The 20,323-nt window shown below is 38.9% G+C and overlaps 1 protein-coding gene across 1 annotated transcript in view; it reads left to right on the top strand.

Annotated features, from left to right (window-relative positions):
• Nucleotides 1-991: 991 nt before the first annotated feature.
• The window catches only part of LOC147014953 (N-acetylaspartate synthetase-like), a 39,693-nt gene continuing 20,361 nt past the window's right edge, over nt 992-20,323 (top strand). The window contains exon 1 of the mRNA XM_085849222.1: nt 992-1,378. Within this exon, the coding sequence (XP_085705348.1) occupies nt 1,138-1,378 (241 nt within the window). The 5' untranslated portion in view covers nt 992-1,137. The remainder of the gene's footprint in view (nt 1,379-20,323) is intronic.

Here is a 20,323-nt window from a genome sequence, read left to right as displayed (position 1 = left end):
CTTATTGATAGATAATCATATGAAGTTCATCATGGTTTCCTTGTTAGGTTGAGATTCAAGGACCTTATAGACATCGACACTATTCCAAATAATTTTTCTCACTTCATTCAGATAATTGTATCAATTATATGTACATATAATTGTACATAACGCTATACGGACACACTGTAATGAAACATGATTTGCCAGGGTACACGAGTACAATGAACAGTCATGCATGTAATTGGTATAAAATGATGCATGGCCTGTGAGATTATGGAATTGAATAAGTTTGGGTAGATTTATGAGACGCACCACTGGAACCTTCATTTGCCCGGCTCGCCTGCAATGCAGAGAGCGGATTCAAAGAGGCGGATGAAACCGGCTCGGGGTGGCCACTCACTTTCAGCGACTGCTGGTGGACTTTTAACCCAATCGTGCCCGGCTCGGTGTGCGCACCTGCGCATTCATCAACACCAAAGGATGTGCAGCATTTTCCAAATCCAAACGATGCTTCGAATTGTACCGCATTCACAAATGAACCGAATGTGCCTTGATTTACGTCCAAGATGTCACAATGCATTCTCACATTGATAAAAGGGTACTCTTGGTCTGGTGTTCATCATAAATGGAGCAAAACGTTTCAGCAATATAACTGCTTTATTGATAATCATATGAACAAAAAAAAGATCATGATTGATCAGCTCTGTACTCCATCCTCAAAAACAGGAGAATTTTGCAATTCCTCTTTTGCTTGGACACTCTTAATCTATTGTTGCTCGTCCTCACTCCAAATAATCACCATAATTATCATGAAGAACTCGTCTGAAGGATGGTGTCAATCCAGTAACACCTCCAGAGTTTTCCTCACCCCCCTGCCTCCCTCATGCCCTTCTTCCCTCCCCATCCCCACACCCTCACCTCCATAACAGCCAATCCACATATAGGCAGGATCGTTCACACACGCAGGCACAATCTAGCACACCGTGTCCTCCATTCATCGACAATCCGCCCTTCACCCATACTCTTCTCTCTCTCACACCCACATCCACTCCCTCTTCGCATGCCAGCACTCCCAGGGAATCGCTTATCTGTGAAGCAGGTGTCTCCACAAACGCGACCCTCCACACCAGCCGACTACGCTGGGCTGCGTGTTCCATGCGGCACTCGCCCACACAGATGGTCTGCGAGACATGGCTGGATGCAGACGGGAACGTGCCTCACCTGCGGGCCTGGCAACAACGACAGGACCCTCTGATAATCCGCGAGTTTGAGGCCGGGGACGAGCAGCCAGTACGGAGCATCTTCCGCCAGGGCATTCTGGAGCGTGCGCCCAATGCTGCGATCCGTGGTCTTCGAGAGCAACCGCGTGTCCTATTCCTCTATGGACTCATCACGGGTAGTGCGTCGCACGCATGCTCTCTTTATCTGGCCCTTCGGCATGGTTGAAGTTCATTGATAATATGCAAATGTTGGGGTGATTGAACAATAAATCGAAGTACATAATCATGGAGTGCAAGTCCAAAGGAAAGACATTCTGGTAATGGCTGCAGCATATTCGGACTGAGCCTGGGAGGGGTTATCATCGTCCCCAAAAGGGTCACAATGCAGCATATTTGGACTTAGTCTGGGGAGGGGTTTGTCATAGTCCCCAAAAGGGTCACAATGCAGCAAATGTGGACTGAGTCCTGGAGGGGTTGTCAGAGTCCACAAAAGGGTCATAATGCAGCATATTTGGACTGAGTCCGGTAGGGGTTATCATAGTCCCCAAAAGGGTCATAATGCAGCAAATGTGGACCGAGTCCGGGAGGGGTTGTCATAGTCCACAAAAGCATCATAATGCAGCATATTCGGACTGAGTCCGGGAGGGGTTATCATCGTCCCCAAAAGGGTCATAATGCAGCATATTTGGACTGAGTCCGGTAGGGGTTATCATAGTCCCCAAAAGGGTCATAATGCAGCAAATGTGGACCGAGTCCGGGAGGGGTTGTCATAGTCCACAAAAGCATCATAATGCAGCATATTCAGACTGAGTCCGGGAGGGGTTATCATCGTCCCCAAAAGGGTCATAATGCAGCATATTTGGACTGAGTCCGGTAGGGGTTATCATAGTCCCCAAAAGGGTCATAATGCAGCAAATGTGGACCGAGTCCGGGAGGGGTTATCATAGTCCCCAAAAGGGTCATAATGCAGCAAATGTGGACTGAGTCTGGGAGGGGTTTTCATAGTCCCCAAAAGCATCATAATGCAGCATATTCGGACTGACTCCTTGAGGGGTTGTCATAGTCCCCCAAATGGGTCATGGCCCCTTCCAGTAAAAATAATTATCATTTATTAACAATGAACATTTATTTGTTTTTATGTTCCCAAGGTTGATTTGTGTTGTAAGTAAAATAATACAGTCATATAAATTATGTCTTTACAGGAATCATATATTTTTCGTATTTTCAGTAGTACGGTGAATTTAATATTAATATCTTCACCAGAGGAGAGGGTATTGCATTTGGGTCCGTTTGTTACTTGGCGAAAAAAAATTCACCAAGTATGTTTGTCTGTAGCGTTTATCTGTCTGTCTGTTTGTTTGTCACATGATTTTTGCCCACAGTTTTCAAGCAATCGTTCTGAAATTTTTTGTGTGTGTAGTTGACCAGCCAAAGACAGAACACTTAATTTTGGTGAAGATCCGAATCCGGATCTGGATCTGAAATTTTTTGATTCTTCACCATCGAGAGAGAAGACCAAAATGATATATAGCACAATATCTCCAAACGTTATCGATGGATTCACACGAAACTGGGTGGACAGGTTGGATGTGTGACAAGGACGAATTGGTTCGATTTTGGTGAAGATCCGAATCTGGATTCAGATAAGATAATTATTTAATTTTTAAGTGATTCTTCACCATTGAGAGATGGAGCTAAAAACTATGCATCACATGAGATCTCAAAAAGTTATGGACGAGTTATGACAAAACTTGGTGGATGAGTTGGTTAGGTAACAAGAACAAGCCAATTCGATTTTGGTTAAGGCCCAGATTCAGATCCAACTTATCAGTAGCATACAAAATGTAAACTGTTCAGCGTGGCGGAGGTATGCGCTCTACCGAGTGCCATTCCGTTTCACCAAGTGTCACTCAATGAGTGATTTTTCATTTGTTTGTTTATCTACACAGCACTTTAGTTTTTTCGCTGCAACTGTTTGGTGGATTGAGACAAAATTTTCACCATAGTTGTGACTACTAATGTAGAATGTTTCAATCATAATTAGGATGTCATCGGTCATGTGTTGTGGTGGCCATGTTGGAAAAACAAAACCTTTAGACCTCTGTATCTCTGAAACCTCAACAATGAAAAAATTGAAACTTGGCACATGGCAAGTACTCCACATGGGGAATAAGTGATTTTTTTAATGACGTCATAGGTGCCTTCGTTATGACGTCATAATTGCATATGTAGAACACTACATCTGATCAGTATGAAAATTTGAGGGTCATCTCAGTATAAATTGGTCCACAGAAAATAATTTGATGACGTCATCAATCACGTGATTCAGCAGACATTGTTTTTTTCTAAAAATAAAAACATTCAAAAATCTTGTTCTTTAGAAATGGCAGAACAGCTCGAGGCAAAACCTTCTAAGTGTGGCCACCTATCCATGAGGAACAAAGTGGTCACACAGATAATGTCATAGATCACTTGGTTTAGCAGCCATATTGGATTTACCCTAAAACCTATAAAAAAAATTTTTCTCCAGAATGGCTGGACAGATTGAAGGAAAACTTCACACAAATATTCCCCAAGCCTTGGGGATACCAGGGTATTCACAAATAATTGATAGGTCACATGGTCTGGCAGCCATATTAGATTGAGGAAAAATCTTTTAAAAACAAATTTCTCTTGAACCGCTTCATCAATTGACGTGAAACTTCACAATTATGAACTAGTAGTGATGGGAATACATGTTTTAAATTTCAACCTGATCGGACGCATGGTCTGACAACCAGAATTGTTTAATTTTTTTTAATCTTGGTTCTTTTTGGTTTTTACCCTCGCTGAAGGAGAAGGTATTGCATTTGAGTTGCTTTCTTTTTATGTTTGTTTGTTTATCCGCACAGAGTTTCGGAGTTTTTTCCACAACCACTTGTCAGATTGAGACAAAATTTTGACCATAGGTGCGACTAGTCATGTGGAATGTTGTAATCATAATTTACGACATCATAGGTCACGTGTTGTGGCAGCCATGTTGGAAAAACGGGAAAAAATTGGAGCTCTATATCTCTGAAACAGCACAAAGGAAAAAATTGAAACTTGGCACATGGCACATATTCCTCATGGGGAATAAGTATGATTTGTTATAACATCATAATGCTATCGCTATGATGTCATAATTGCATATGTAGAAAGCTACATCTGATCAGTATGAAAAATTTTGGAGGAGGAGGAGCTGATACTGAAGCAGAAGAGGTGCCAAGAGTACAGGTCGGATGAGGAGCAAGACAGAAGGGGTAAGGAGAGAATATAACAGGTGAGGGGTTAGGAGGAGGTAGATTGAAGGAGGGGTGAATTGGCACTGAAGTTGGAAAGAAAAGGATGATTGATGGAACACGAACTCGGATTTAATATTTTTTTTTAAGTCAGAGATGCGATGAAAGACATAAGGTGAGGGATGCAATAAAGGAGGAGATTGGGATCATACTCTGTGCAGAGCGTTGGTGCTGTCTTAGCAGACTCCTTGGCGATTGGGCATAATCCTGGACGGGTCACCACTCCGACACAGTATACCAGCATGCTGGCACTCATTTTGCCGACCTTGGAAGGATAACAGGCCGAGTTAACCCCACCTGGTATTAATTCAACAGCTGAGCAGGATTTGAACTCAGGACCCTAGGATGTAAAGCCCATCATCCGAACCATTAAGCCAACGCCAATCATGCAATGCAATAAAGGAGAATTAAGATAATGGAGAAAAGAAACATTGTAACAGTGGGACGTTTTGGACGCAGGCTGAAGGAAAGGTCGAATTAAAAACAGCCTTTTGAAGAATAAGAAGAAGAAGAAGAAGAAGAAGAAGAAGAAGAAGAGTGAATTATGATACAATACCGAGAACCACACGTGTGAAGGAGGAAGTTGAAACATTTTAAGAAACCATTTTTTGGGGGGGAGGGGGGGGGGTTGATAAAGATTACATAAGATTAGGTAAAGGAAAGGTTGAAGAAAAATCGTGCAGGTGTTTGGTGAATTTGGATCAACAAACGCAAAAGGAAACCGGTAGTTCATTGAAAGTTACGCAAGAAGAAGAAGGGGTGGAGAAACACGTGCTTACAGGAGGGGTAACGTGAGAAGTTAAGATTTCTTTTTTTAAGATGAGGTAAAGGAAAGGTTGAAGAAAAAAATCATGAAGGTGTATGGTGAATGTTGGTCCGCGAAAGTTGTCGATGGTAAATCGGCAGAAGGAGGAGGAAGAAGAATCGGTACAGGAAGGTCATGTGGTCACGTGGGGTATAATGTGAGATAAAAGGTATTTTTTTGGGGGTTTTTTTATTTTAAGACATGAAACAGAGGGTATAGTTGAGTGGGATAGAGGTAGGGTGGAGGGAAAAGTGGAGAAAATACAAACTGATGGTAATAAGGAGTAATAACTGATGGTAATAAAACCCGATATGAAAAGACATCGAAAACTCAACAATCGGCTCAAGTTTTAACACAAGACCGAACTAGAAACACACAGTAATCAGAGAGATAACAAAATAACAATAAAAACGTGAGAAAAACGACCGGAAAACTTATCTTTGAGAAAGTCGGCAGAGATCCTCGTTATATATGAAATGTACACGTACACTTTAAAGTTGTATATGAAATGTACACGTACACTTTAAAGTTATATATGAAATGTACATGTACACTTTAAAGTTATATATGAAATGTACACGTACACTTTAAAGTTATATAGGAAATGTACATGTACACTTTAAAGTTATATATGAAATGTACATGTACACTTTAAAGTTATATATGAAATGTACACGTACACTTTAAAGTTATATAGGAAATGTACATGTACACTTTAAAGTTATATATGAAATGTACACGTACACTTTAAAGTTATATATGAAATGTACACGTACACTTTAAAGTTATATAGGAAATGTACACGTACACTTTAAAGTTATATAGGAAATGTACATGTACACTTTAAAGTTATATATGAAATGTACACGTACACTTTAAAGTTGTATATGAAATGTACACGTATACTTTAAAGTTATATATGAAATGTACATGTACACTTTAAAGTTATATATGAAATGTACATGTACACTTTAAAGTTATATATGAAATGTACATGTACACTTTAAAGTTATATATGAAATGTACATGTACACTCTAAGTTATATATGAAATGTACATGTACACCTTCACACTCAACATCACCTCTGAATTTATGTACATTAAAAAAAAATTTTTTTAACGCAATGAAAACTGAACAAGGTACGTTTTCCTTTCAAAAAAAATATTGATGATTAATATTTGAAGTCTTTAATTTGAAAAAAAACTCATTGTTCGGTGTTTGGTATGTAATGTATGCTGTCGAGATGTCCAGAAAAACCTGCTCCTCTGCTCTTGTTCACCCTCTCTCTCTGTTCTATTCACCCTTTCATTTGCTCAAGGTCATCTGCCGTCTGCTTGGAAATCAGCAAACATTACTGCCCTGCATAAAAAAGGTGCAAAAACAGATCCCTGCAACTACAGACCAATCAGCCTTCTCCCAATCATCAGCAAGGTTATGGAATCCATCATCACTTCTGACATCAAATCCTTTCTCTTCTTCAATGGCTTTATTACCAAACATCAATTTGCATTCAGACCAGGCCACTCTTCCCTGGACATGCTGCTTCTGCTTTCGCAACAAGAGATGGAGGTACTCAATGCCAGATATGAGATCAGAGCAATCTCCCTATATGTGTGTGTATATATATATATATATATATATATATATATATATATATATATATATATATATATATATATATATATATATATATATATATATATATATATATATCATGTGGTTTCACATCCCGCACTGCTCACCAAACTCTCTTCCTATGTTATCTAAGGCAATCTCCACTCATGCCTCACTGACTTCCTATCCTGTCGCAGTCAACGTGTACCTCTTAATGGAATTCTCTCATCTCCCATTCCTGTCCAGGCTGGAATTCCAGTTCGTCAAGGTCGTGTTCTGGGCCCTATGCTTTTCCTGGTTTTCATCAATGATCTCTGATGCTCTGGAAAATCCTCTTTATCGTTTTGCCAATGACTCCACCCTCTGTACCATCTCTCATTCCTCAGATAGGCAGGCAGCTGCCTCTTCACTCTCTGCAGACCTGGATAAAATCACAAGCTGGTCAAACACTTGGAGCATGTCGTACCATCTCTCATCCCTCAGATCGGCAGGCAGCTGCCTCTTCACTCTCTGCAGACCTGGATAAAAGCACAAGCTGGTCAAACACTTGGAGCATGTCTTTCAATCCTGACAAATTTCACACTCTCATAATGACTCCAAAAGGACCGTCTGGAATCCCCCCACCCCCCCCCCCCATCTACTTTCTCAACAATCCTCTAGAAGAGGTTCTGTCATTCAAGATTTTGGGCCTCACTATTAGCCATGATCTTTCCTGGGAAAGGCACATTTCCAAGCTGGCCTCAAAAGCCAGCCTCCTCCTGGGCATCCTCTATCGTGCAAAGTCCTTCCTTGGTACACCTGAGCTCCAAGTCATAAACAAAGCTTTCATTTGCAGCCTGATGGAGTACTGCTCTCCTCTCTGGGATGGTAGTAGATGATAAATGGGGTTTCTTGGACGCCCATTCAAATGAATGGGGGAAAAGGGGAAAACTTTCTGACTCAAGCCCCAAAAGCCTAAAATAGGAGAATGATTTTCTCCACACCTATCCCCTTCCCTCCGATACAAGCAAATGTAAAATTGAGCCTGATTTTCTCCCCACCTATCCCCTTCCCTCCCATACAAGCAAATGTAAAATTGAGACTATGAAAGATTGAGACTCACTGATTAAAGCACTTCTTCCCCCCAACATAATCACAGTCCTTTTATATTTTCATTCCACTCAAAGAGCGAACGAACAAATATTTGCACATGTTCTACTTTAGGGAATAACTTCATTTTCTTATAACATTAATTTCCATCGAGTATATTCACAAAGAATAACTTGGAACTTGGTTTTTGGTTTAAGTGTCTTTGTTGAGCAGAAATGAAATGATAAACTTCTCTTCATGCTCTTATTTGACCACCTCCTGAGCCACATATAATTTTGAGATTGTAGTAAATTGCTTTTCCATTGTTCAATTGATAACCATCAAAGTTTTCAGTCCATTCAAGGATATTAATTTTTTTTCTTTCCATCCTCCAACTTATTTGTAATTAAATTTATCTGCTCATTTGTTTTATCTACTTTTACCCCGGTTATTTCTTCAATAAGACTTATTTGATATTTCTCACATTCTCTATGTTTCTCATTTAAATACCAAGGCTGATTACATCTCCACTCTTTGGTTTCGTTTTTGCCTGGTTCTATAATTTATAAATCAGTAAAAAGATGACGGTAGCCTGTTAAAATTCCCAACCCAATATCTTAACACTTATACTTATAACCATAAGGGAGACTATTGATTCCATTCCCTAAAATATATCTTTTATCATCAAAAGATCCTAATGCTTTCTTATTTATCTCTTCTGTATGTAATTAATGTTTATAACTTCTTATTGTGTTCATTTTTCTGTACTCTTCCTTATTTAAGGTTAAACAGTTGTAACTAGAGGGGGAGCACCCAGTAGAGTGCAAAACCTCCGCTGCCAATACTGCTGGGTCACTTAAGTGAACCTGATATCCTATTCATTGTAGGTCAAAACAGATAAGACTCTACTGAACCACGATTGAATCAACTAAACTAGATCGACGCGCATGTAGAAATGCCAAAAAAATAAAATCGAAATTTTTTTGAAAAAAAAAGTTGTAAAATTTGTTTTTGGGGGGTTGGAAATCACTCAAAACATGTAGAAATGCAAAATCAAAAATTCAAATATTTTTTCAAAATTGCCGCCATCACGGCCATATTGGACTTTGGACCAAGTCCAAAATATAATGGCATGATCCTTGGACCATACCTTATCCCCCCACCAAGTTTCGTCGAAATCCGTCCAGGAGTTTTTCCGTAATACTGTTCACAAACAAACAAACAGACAGGGGTGAAAACAGTAACCTCCCCGTCCATCTTCGATGGCGGAGGTTAATAATGTTAAGTTTATTGTTTACTTGATTATATTATTCTTTATTCCCTTTCGCTTCTTATCACACCTTTCAATGATATTATTATCAATATACGTGAAAGCATACGACTTTGATTTCAATCCTATAAATTCACTCATGACCTTCCCACCCAATTCATTTTTAAACTTACCAATAACCTTTTTATCCTTTGATGAAAACAACACATCACCTGACTTATAATTACTTGTACCATATATATCAATGTTATCAATCATATCCTCATATACATCACCTGTCTTAATTTCTAATATAAAACTATCTGTATCCATATATAACAATGACACATTATCCTTATACTTTGATTTTTAATTTTTAGAGTAATAGTCATACATTAATGATTTTGACAAGTCAAGAATTGTTGTTCCTATATAAATAGGTTTATCCATTTCAATACTCTCTTTTTTCAAATGAATAGCACAAAAGTTCTCTGAAAACACCTCCGCTCACTCAATACTTGGTCTATTAATTAATTTTGAAGCCTGTTTCCAAGACGTAGCAAGTCTTATGTTTTGTCGATTCCTAAAATTTTCCATAGTCTTTCCAAATACAGCATTATTCATTAATTTATAAAAGTCCTTCTCAAAATCTGTTTTTGCTTCTGTTCTCCTTCTTGTATTAAAATCAATATACTTCTTTTACCAATGGCTTTGTTTGAATTTCAAAATCCGATGAATTTTCCTCACTCTCAACCCAGCAGATAAATATCGTCTCAAGTTCCTTTGATGCAAAACATAACTTTCTTTATCATTTAATGTAGTAAGTAGTTTTTCTGGAGATTTACCTTTTATATTAAATGACTGTTCGTAATCACTTAACCATTCTTTTATTGGACTTTCTTTATCAGAGGCATAAGATAGGTGTTTATGTTTGTTATGAAGTTCTTCTGGATATTTTAAATCAACCTCAAAATAATATCCAACTTCAGCTTCATCCAATTCTTTTTGAGAGGAGACAACAATGTGTTGTAAAACTTTTTCATAATGTTTTTCTTTAACCCATTTAAGTTTTCCATCAGGTAAAGATTGAGACATAGCCCACCCATACAAATTGTTAGCATCATAATACATCAGGTAAGAGTTGTCCTCATTCTTATTATAATCAGGAAGATATTTGTTATTTGCTTTTGCATGTCTCTTGGAACATACTTGAGATATTCCTCCTCTTTTAGCCTTCTCTATCATTAAAAGCATATCTATATCACTGATTAATTCCAAATTCTGTTTTGTGATTTTTTAACATAGCACTCCATGCCAAACCCAGGGCTGTGTACCAGTGAGCGGGATCTAATCCATAAGAATTTTTATTATGACAGACTGTTCTAAAAGTTTCAAACACATCAGTCAATAACAATTCATCAGTTTTAAGATACAAATCATGATATTCTCCAAGATTCTTTATATTAAACTTCTCCCAAACCTTTTTAGCTGTGTATAATCTCTATCGGAAATACGAGTTTTATGCAACTTGCCATAGAAACTTTCCGTTGAAGGAAGTTGAAGTTGTGTTTCTTTAAACTTCTCAAATGAATCCATGTAGTTATACGGATATATTCCCTTTTGTGATAAGAGATCAATCTCTTCTTGATTTGAGAAATGTGATTTAAGATTCGGTAAGTTTTTAATATTTGAGGCTAAGTTAGATAATGGACTTGCCATAAACTTGTATGCGTCAAGAAATCTGATATGGGTTATGGGGGCTGTATGAATTGTTTTTGTGAATGAGATGTATTTTTAATCTGTGTTAGGAATGGCAGAAATATCTCCAGATGTCTTTGAAAGTTCATTTATAAATAGATGTGTGTCATAGTGAGTGTTGTTGTGAAGAAAGACAAGAATAAAGTTTGGGGGCTTGTAATTAAGATTACAACGGGAATGAGCTGGACCTCTATATTTCCAGTAAGATGACAATGATCCCTAACTTTGACCTCTCCCTCAATTTTCTCCTCATAAATATGGCAGATACTGTTCTTTCTAAATTCCTTTTTCTCTCCCTTTGTTAATGACATTGGTTTATAGGTTTTAATCATTATTTCTCTTAGTCTGATAGTCTTTTTCCAATCATCTTACAAACTCCTCTGAGGCATCTTCTCCTCCATAAAGTTCTAACTTGTTGTATTCATCACCAACAGATGATTTGATATAATAACAGAAACCACAAGGAGTATGTTTTTCATATTTATTTGTGTTTGATTTATTTGGAATTGGAGAAACAGTATCTATCTTTTCAAGGATATTTTCAAAATCAGCATGTATCAGAAATGGATGTTTTATAAATTTGTTAAAATCTTTGAATGATATGTTTGAACCTGCTTTTGGTAAATTGATTACGGTTGATTTATGATTACTACAATATTTTGAATGTTGATTTCATCGTTCTTTTGTGTGAAAGGAGTTGAGACATCTCTTACAAGGAGATGTTTTACATTTTCTCTTGTGTAGTTGTGATTTGGTTAATCTTGATAATTTTTTGATGAAAGCATAATGTGATGTTTCCTTTGAAGTAAAGTAGAGAAGGTCAATGTGTGTTTCATCATGTTTATAGTTGTTTGAAATTTTTAATACCTGAACTTTGTTTGCATCCGTTAATCCATATACATTAACAGATAGATTTTTCATTTTCTTAAATTTATGAATATCTCTCAATGACATTGGAAACTTTAAATATTTAACATTAAATGTATTCTCGTATTTCTTATAATGTTCAATCCTTTCAGGTTTCCATTGTGGAGGATATAAGTGAGCAAGAACAGGCCATATAAAACATTTATTATCTTTGTTTTGAATATTAACAACTGCTTTCTTAAGTTTTATCTCTTTTGTTAAATCAATATAAGAAGAACCTTGAAGAGGATATGATTTTAAGATGTGTATATCTATAAAGATTATTTTTGTAATAGCAAATCCACTACCTACTACAATGTTATCAACATCTTGTTCTTGTCTCTGGATTTCATCAGAAACATCACATCTTACAAAATCTTGAAATGATGAGATAAAGTGAGGGGTTGTCCTCATATAGGGAGTAGTTTCATCACCTTCTCTTACCATATTCAATTTTACTCCCATATAAAACTTAAAAGTTTTCATTTCACTTAATGTGTTTTTAATTATAGTTTCAATACTTTGTTTAACCATATCAACAGCTTCAATGATTGAAGATGGTCCAGGGTCTTGAAAGTGAAACAATCATATTTTTATATGTCCTTTAAATGCCCCATCAGTGTTTTCAATGGAGAATTTAGTGGCACCTTCCCTTTCTTCATTGTTCTTGTGCTTGCGTGATTGAAGGTGTTTATTATAAAAAATTTTAAAGAATATCATCATCACATCTATCGCAATGTTTTGCTTCTCGGTCAAGTGGAGATAATTGTCTGAAAAGATTGAATGTGTGTTTGTTGGTTTGAAGGTGTTTTTTAACATTTATATTCGTGATTACAAACATTGCAGTGCGTTGTATTCACCATATTTATATAACAAAACTTTGCTTAAAATAAAAAAAATTATTGATGAAAATTCCATGTAAGTTATAGGTGTATCCATTTTATCCTCCAACTTTTTTCACTTAATAAATACAATGTATCAAAACACAAAAGACAAGTTTCAATCAATCTCTTCATTTGTAAAAGATACTGAGAAATATGTCGAGGATGTCAAATTGAATAAAGATAAATGTAACAACTATTGGATAAAAGCAATTATGGTGAATAATACGAGTTCTTCAATTTCCTTCAGTGCAAGGGCTTTTAGTACATCTGGAAGAACATCAATTAAAGTAGCTCTAACAAAAGTTTCTCCTCTCCTTCTGGCAATATATTCAAAACTCGAAAAAGCAATGAAACAAGAAAAAGTATCAAAAAAGTAAAACCTTATGGATGAAGCTTTGGAAAGAAAAGATAAGACCATCTGTAATATGCAAGGAGAAATTTGTATTTTTTCAACAACCATAAAGATGTAAATCCTGATGAAATGAAGTGTTAATATATCAGGTGAAATGACGTTTCGTTCAATCGTAGCTATGGATCATTTTAAAATTACCTTTAATATAAAAAAGTAGTAGTTCAATCTGTTAATGAAAAAAAGTATAGAGATATAGATGGTAATGTTTTTTTTGACTCATTAAATAAGTCATTATTAAACTGAAGATTATGAGAGTGATGATAGTATCTCCTATTGGCACAGAAGACAGTTATGATTCCGAGAGTTTGTGTTCAAACGATAGTTATGAAAGTAGTTCGAGTGATGATTGTGAAAGCACCAATGAAAGTACCGAAGATGATACCGAAGAAGAATTTTATTTTAAGTCAAGTTTTACTTTATAAATATGAATAGTTTCGTATATTTTGAGCCTCTTGAATTTCCTGATTCTCCACATGACAAATTTGAGAATTGTCCTGCGTGTGAAAGATGGGGATTAAACACAGAGTCAAAAGCCTATAAACAATGCATGTTCTGTGATTATCTTTTAATTAATGATAATAAAAAATATAAAAAGGAATATAATTCTTTGAGATTTACACCAAAATGAATTACTTTACAAGATTGTTTCGAGAAATGAATGTAAAGTATGAGGGTGATAATACACCTTTTCTTACAATAGAAGAGACTGAACAAATAACGACCATGTTTCATGGATTGATGATTTATATTATTAACGATTGTCGTTTTCAGGGAAATATCAACACAAGATATTGCATAAATAAAATAATGGATTATCTTGAAATTAAACCTGAACTTCGGATAAAACATAGAGTTTCCAAAAAGCCAATAAAAAATTAAATAACCTGTTCTCCAAATATATAAATTAACGATTTTTTACCCATTTGGGAAAATAAGATAAAATTTAACAACCATAAAAATCTTCCAAATTCATTAAGATGTCTCATAGTTGGTTCAAGCAGATGTGGAAAAACCTGATTACTTTTAAAGATGCTCCTTACTCCCAAGTTTTTAGATTATGATAATTTATTAATTTTGACAAAGTCGAGTTTTCAACCTAAGTATCAACTACTCTCTCAAGGTTTTAATGCTGGTCTTCAAAAAGAAGATATAATCGGTTTATTTAAACTTCAAAACAAACTTCATGAATCCAACATTGAAGATATAATACAAATATTTTGTGATGCACAGAGATATAAAAAGAAATCAAAGCTGATAACTTGTATTCTAAGTTATAATACGGATGATATACTGTTGCGAATCTGGAAGCCATGAGCACAGAACATAGAGGTCCTCCAGAACAGTTATGTCGGTAAGTATGTGTTTTTAGTTTGGGTCCCCGTCCCGTGTCTAATGGGTGAATAAATGTACATACGCTGTGCGTTATTTTGATAGTCAGGGTTTTCTTTTATTTTTACACCACCATCAACTACAATAACACGCCTTCACCTCAATTCCTCACACTGATGCCATTGTCTGCATACGTGTCAGCACGTACGTGTGCTGAGTCCACGCAGAATAATGTTCCTCTGTCTGTTTGGTGGGCGGAGTTCAAGGAGGAGCCTCGCGATGGTGAGGAAGGCGGTCCGCATGACATCATCACACCCCCGGGCCAATCAATGGACTCGCCAAGAGTTTTGGCCAGTGACAGGGCGACGAGCGATTCTCCGCGCCAAAACCGTCCAGTGAGGGAGGGCGGAGGCGTCCCCCCCCCCCGAGACAGGGTGAATATGGGTGGGGCACGATCGGACCACGAGAGAGAGAGAGAGAGAGAGAGAGAGAGAGAGAGAGAGAGAGAGAGAGAGAGAGAGAGAGAGAGCTGGAGAGCCACCATCCCCCACAAGAACCGCAAAGGTTGCGTGCCGTGTCTCAGCCGGTGAACTGGAGAGTTTGGGAGATAGTTGATGACCATCGAGCCGACAAGGTTGTGGTCATTCTCATGGGAAGGTGGAGCAAGTGTGGAGTTATCAGCCGTCGCTTTGGCGTTCAACTCAAAGACTTGGGGAAGTGGCCGAGAAACCTCCTGCGTTCTCGTCAATTCGGGATACAGAGGAGAGGTTTGGTTGTCGGCACGAGTGCTGAGTGGAGCTCGGGAGGCCGTTCGCAGCTCGCTGGTGTCTGGATTCGGCTCGCCTCTTGCTGGTGCCTGGTTCGAATCGGCTCGCCCAAACCACACGAGGTGGACAGGTCCGAGTGCAGGCTCTGGTCTTCAGCTCGCCTTTCACTCTGAGCTGGAGGCCTCAATATATGCTGTGCAAACCGTTTATTTTGGGTGTGTGTTTGTTTGTGGAACCAGTCTAGTAAGTAATAGATGGTTAAGTGCCTTGCTGTACATACGTGCATCTCTTTAGTCGGATAACTCTGCATTCTTGTGTGCTTCCCTCCTTCCCCCCATTATAAATAAACCCATGTGTTAAATGTATCAGTTTGTTGCTGTGTTTCCTTCCATTGGCTTAGCGTGACTCCTGTTGGAGAATTAGCAAGGCCGTTGTTGCCACCGTAAGGGGACATTTGAACCGACGGATCTCGGTGATCATCCGCTCGGGTCGCACACGGTTCGAGCACGCTCGCGGCTTGTTCCGTACGATCACCGTCGAGGGTGTGAATAATCGGTAAACTCGCCACATGGAGCTCTCGGTATTTTGAAGATTGGCAAATAACCCTGTACCACATGGTGTAATTATTGACGATTCACGGTCCGGTAAGAGACCCGTACCTGTCGGAGTTTTCCGAAAGGTATGATCTAAATTCCGGGTGCTCGGTAGAGTCGACCCTACTGCTCCACCTAGCAGTCGAGCTCGCAGCCGATACCCGGCCCGCAACAATACCTTCTCCCCAAGATTTGGTTAAATCAAAAAAGAACCTCGTTATCTTTGATGATTGTGTTAATGAGAGAAACCAAACGGTAATGGATAGCGATGACACAAGAGGGAGACATTCTTCTTGTAATCGTATTTATCTTAGTCAATCATACTTTCAACTCTCTCGTCACTCAAAAAGAAACAATGCTCATACTTTTATTTTATTCAAGTTAAATTCAATAGATATAAACAATTTTTGGAGAGACAATTGTTCAACATTATGTCATAAAATGGAATTTGGGGAATATATGAAGCACACGACTGAAAAATACAAATATATTTTTGTGAAACAAGATGAGACATTAAAAGATATATATTTTATTTTATAAACAATTACATATATAAATGACAACTATTATTATAAATCTTGTGGGTAAATCTGCTTCTGGAAAAAAACTTTCATTAATCAAGGTTCTTCAATAGTACAAATGAAAATATTGTAAATTTTCTAAAAAAAAACACCATGCAGTTCGTATTGTATCAACAACAACGAGAGCAATAAGACCTGGAGAAGTAGAAGGTGAAGATTATTACTATATTTCAGAAGAGGAACATATGCGATTGAGGAATGAAGGTCACATATTTGAGGAGGTTTCTCTTGGTACAACAAAATATTCACATTGTAAGAGTGAGTTAAAGAAACTAAAATCTGGTGTTCTTGTGATATGACAAACTAATCCAGAAGGAATGAGACAAATTATTAAACATCTGAGCGGTAATGGGGTTAAGATTTTATCATTCGGTTTTGATTTGATGAAGAAACTTAATGCACACATATGAAAAGCAGAGATACAAGTATTGGTGAAGAAGAAATTACAACTCGTATTAATGTGAATGAAGAATTTGATTAAAAATTTAAAGAAAAGGATTTATTTGAACACATCTACTTTAATGATGAAGAAAAGGAAAATTTCCCTGTTGACCTTTATAATTCAGTGAATGATATTTTCCAATAAATAAATCGATGCGAAAGAAAGAGCAAGAAGATTTAAGGAGCACCAAGAGTTGGTTTCAAAAGTTGTAAAATAACAGGAAGACAAAAAGAAGAAACGCAGACAGAAACTAACGGGTGATGAAGCATTTGAAAGAAAAACAAGAGAATTTTTTTTGAACCACTTTTAAAAACTTCCCAAGAAAAAAAAATATAGATGCTTCCAGTTCCCACCATAGAATATACTCCGAAAAAACTTCAAATGTTAAAAGGTTTCAGTCAAATGACGGAGGAAGAATTAGAGCATATCGGAGAATTAGAATATGATGATGAGGGATTATTTCAACAACTGGAAGAGAAAAATCAACCCCCTGATTATATTGTGAATGCTCTACAAAACAATGAATATTCAGTGTATTCAAAAACCAAAGCAGGACTCATTCCAACAGAACAAGCAGCAATATTTCATCTTGTTCAAGAAAAGGGATTGATATTTAATGATAAATTAAGGTTCTTGAGTTCTGCTCAACCTCCTGTTAAACTAATTCCAAGATGAATGTTTCTTCTAACAAAAGATGGAAAACAAGGTTCAACTGTGAGGGATGAATCAAAATATTTTGATAAACCATTGGATATGAAAAATAAGGATGAGAGAGTAAATATTGATCTGCTGGACTCTCTTAATTAAAGGGTTAGTCTATCTGGTAAAAGTAGGAAGAATGAGAAGGCGAAACACATTATTCAGGCTTGAAGTAGCCCTGGTTCAGGTGTTAGTTTTCTTCCAAATGACTCATCACAATAAGTAAATAGACTGTTATTGCTGTTAGGTAGTAAGAAGGCTGGAAATAACAATTGTTTTAATGAAGCATCAGCCATTTTAGACCAGTTGATGAACATGAAAATAATTAATAAATGACAATACGAAGACATTTTATCCCATATTAATTAAGATGAGAAGCACAATCCTAAGTTTTAATTTCACAACAAGCGACCACACATCTTCATTTCCATACCCACCCACTACAACTTGAGGCAACAAAAGAATATGAGGCATCTTTACTGCCCATGGAAACTTAAAATACCTTGTTTAATATTACCTAGAAAAATGACAAATTTAGTTATAATCCGGGAAGTGGATACAAAACGATAACAGTTTCACCCAGAGCATGTGAGATTTCTCAAATATCTTCCGAAATTGCTCGCAGGTCAGGTCAGGTATGGGAGCATGTGCCAGAACAGCACGTCGCTGCGTCCACTTTCCGCCGGTACTCCAGGGGCCTCCGTCTGGCCATCCCCCAGGCAGATGCCAGGCCAATCCTCATCTCCTTGAGATGATGGTCAACCTGTTGCAACCATGAGGCACGTGGTCGACCCACTGGCCTCCTCCACTCATGAGACTCCCTCGCTGAGAGAATCTGGTGAGCAGGATCAGAGTCAGGAAAACGAGCCACATGTCCATACAGCCGCAACTGACGCTCACGGACTATGCAGGTAACAAATCTCATCCGAGTCTCTCTCAGCAACCGCTCATTGGACACAAAGTCCGACCAGCGATAGCCAAGGATTCTCCGAAGAGACCTGGTACCAAAGGAATTAAGTCCCCATCTCAGATCCTTGGTCAGAGTCCAAGTCTCGCACCCATACAGCAAGACTGGAAGTACCAAGGACCTGAAGACTCAGACTTTCGTCCTCCCGCACAGGTACCGGCAGCGCCACACCCCATGATCCAGTGAATCCATGACTCCCCAGGCCCGACCCAGACGTCTATTGACCTCTGACTCGCAGCCAGCAGAGACATGAATATCACTGCCAAGGTAAGTGAATCTATCCACGACCTCAACATCCTCACCACAAACAGACACAGACAGGACAGCAGCATCCAAGATGTCACCGAAAGCCTGGATCTTAGTTTTGACCCAAGAAACCCGTAAACCCAACGACTCCGACTCCTCATTCAGCACCTCGAGGGCCCCCAAGAGGATGTCTAAAGTCTCCGCAAAGATGACTGCATCATCTGCAAAGTCAAGGTCCGAGATCTTGACATTCCCAAATGATGCACCGCAACTTGATCTCTCCGACATCCTCCCTAGAATCCAGTCCATACAAGTGCTGAAAAGTGTGGGGGCAAGTACACATCCCTGACGAACTCCAGTAACAACTGGAAATAAGTCAGAGATGGTACCACCACACTTCACAGCACTCTCAGTACCAGAGTAGAGTTCAGACATCAGATCGATCAGTTTTGGTGGCACCCCACGAAGACCAAGAATCCTCCAGAGGACATCCCGATTCACTGAATCGAACGCTTTACAGAGATCAACATAGGCTGCAAGCAGCCCTTGCCGAAACTCTCGTCTGCGTTCGGTGAGGACACGAAGTGCAAGGATACGGTCAATCGTTGACCTCTTTGGTGTAAAGCCTGACTGCTCTGGACGCTGGTGCTCAAGCAGATGGTGGCGAACCCTATCGAGAATTATCCGAGCAAAGACCTTGCCCGGCACTGAGAGCAGCGTCACCCCTCGGTAGTTGTTGCAGTCTTGGCGATCACCCTTCCCTTTCCAGAGAGGGACAACAAGGCCCCTCTTCCAGTCAGTTGGGATGATGCCTGTGTTCCAGGCAGAGAACAAAACTGCATGCAACGACACGAGTGCAGCATTTCCACCAGCCTTGAGAAGTTCGGCATGGATGCCACAGATCCCTGGAGTGTTGCCCCCTTTCAAATGGTTCACTGCAGCCCGTGTTTCCACAAGCGTAGGTGGACCACAGTTGATTCGAGGGTCAGCAACAGGGATTGTAACACCCTTGACGTCCAACTCGACAGTTGGGGGATCAGCCTGGTACAACCACTCAAAGTAACCGGCCCAGCGGGCCTTCACTTCAGACTCCTCTGTCAAGAGCCTACCACTCTCTGCTCGAACTGTAGTGCTCCGAGGGATGGGCTTGGATGAACGTAATGCGCGAATTCCCCTGTAAGCGGGATGAGAATCACCTGTCCACAGGTGATGCTCTACCCCCTCACAGATTCCTCGCACATAGGCCTCCTTGTCCACCCTCAGTGCACGTACAGTTTTACGCCTCAGCTCCCTGAACAGCTCAGCTCTGCCATTCAGCCTGGCCCTGCGACTCTGGTCAATGGTATCCAGTGTCCCTTGAGAGACAAAATTCTTCTTTGCCCTGCGGTGAGCTCCAAGGCATCCACCGGCAACATCAAGGACGGTGGTCTTGAAGGCACTCCACAACTCTTCAGGACCCCCCAAAGCACCCAGACCCCCC

Source organism: Eptatretus burgeri, chromosome 12 (assembly GCF_056783735.1).
Source record: "Eptatretus burgeri isolate ZD-2024b chromosome 12, Ebu_testis_v1, whole genome shotgun sequence".
Taxonomy (NCBI): domain Eukaryota; kingdom Metazoa; phylum Chordata; class Myxini; order Myxiniformes; family Myxinidae; genus Eptatretus; species Eptatretus burgeri.
The sequence above is the reverse complement of the archived record's forward strand: the minus strand, read 5'-3'. Positions and strand labels throughout refer to the sequence as shown.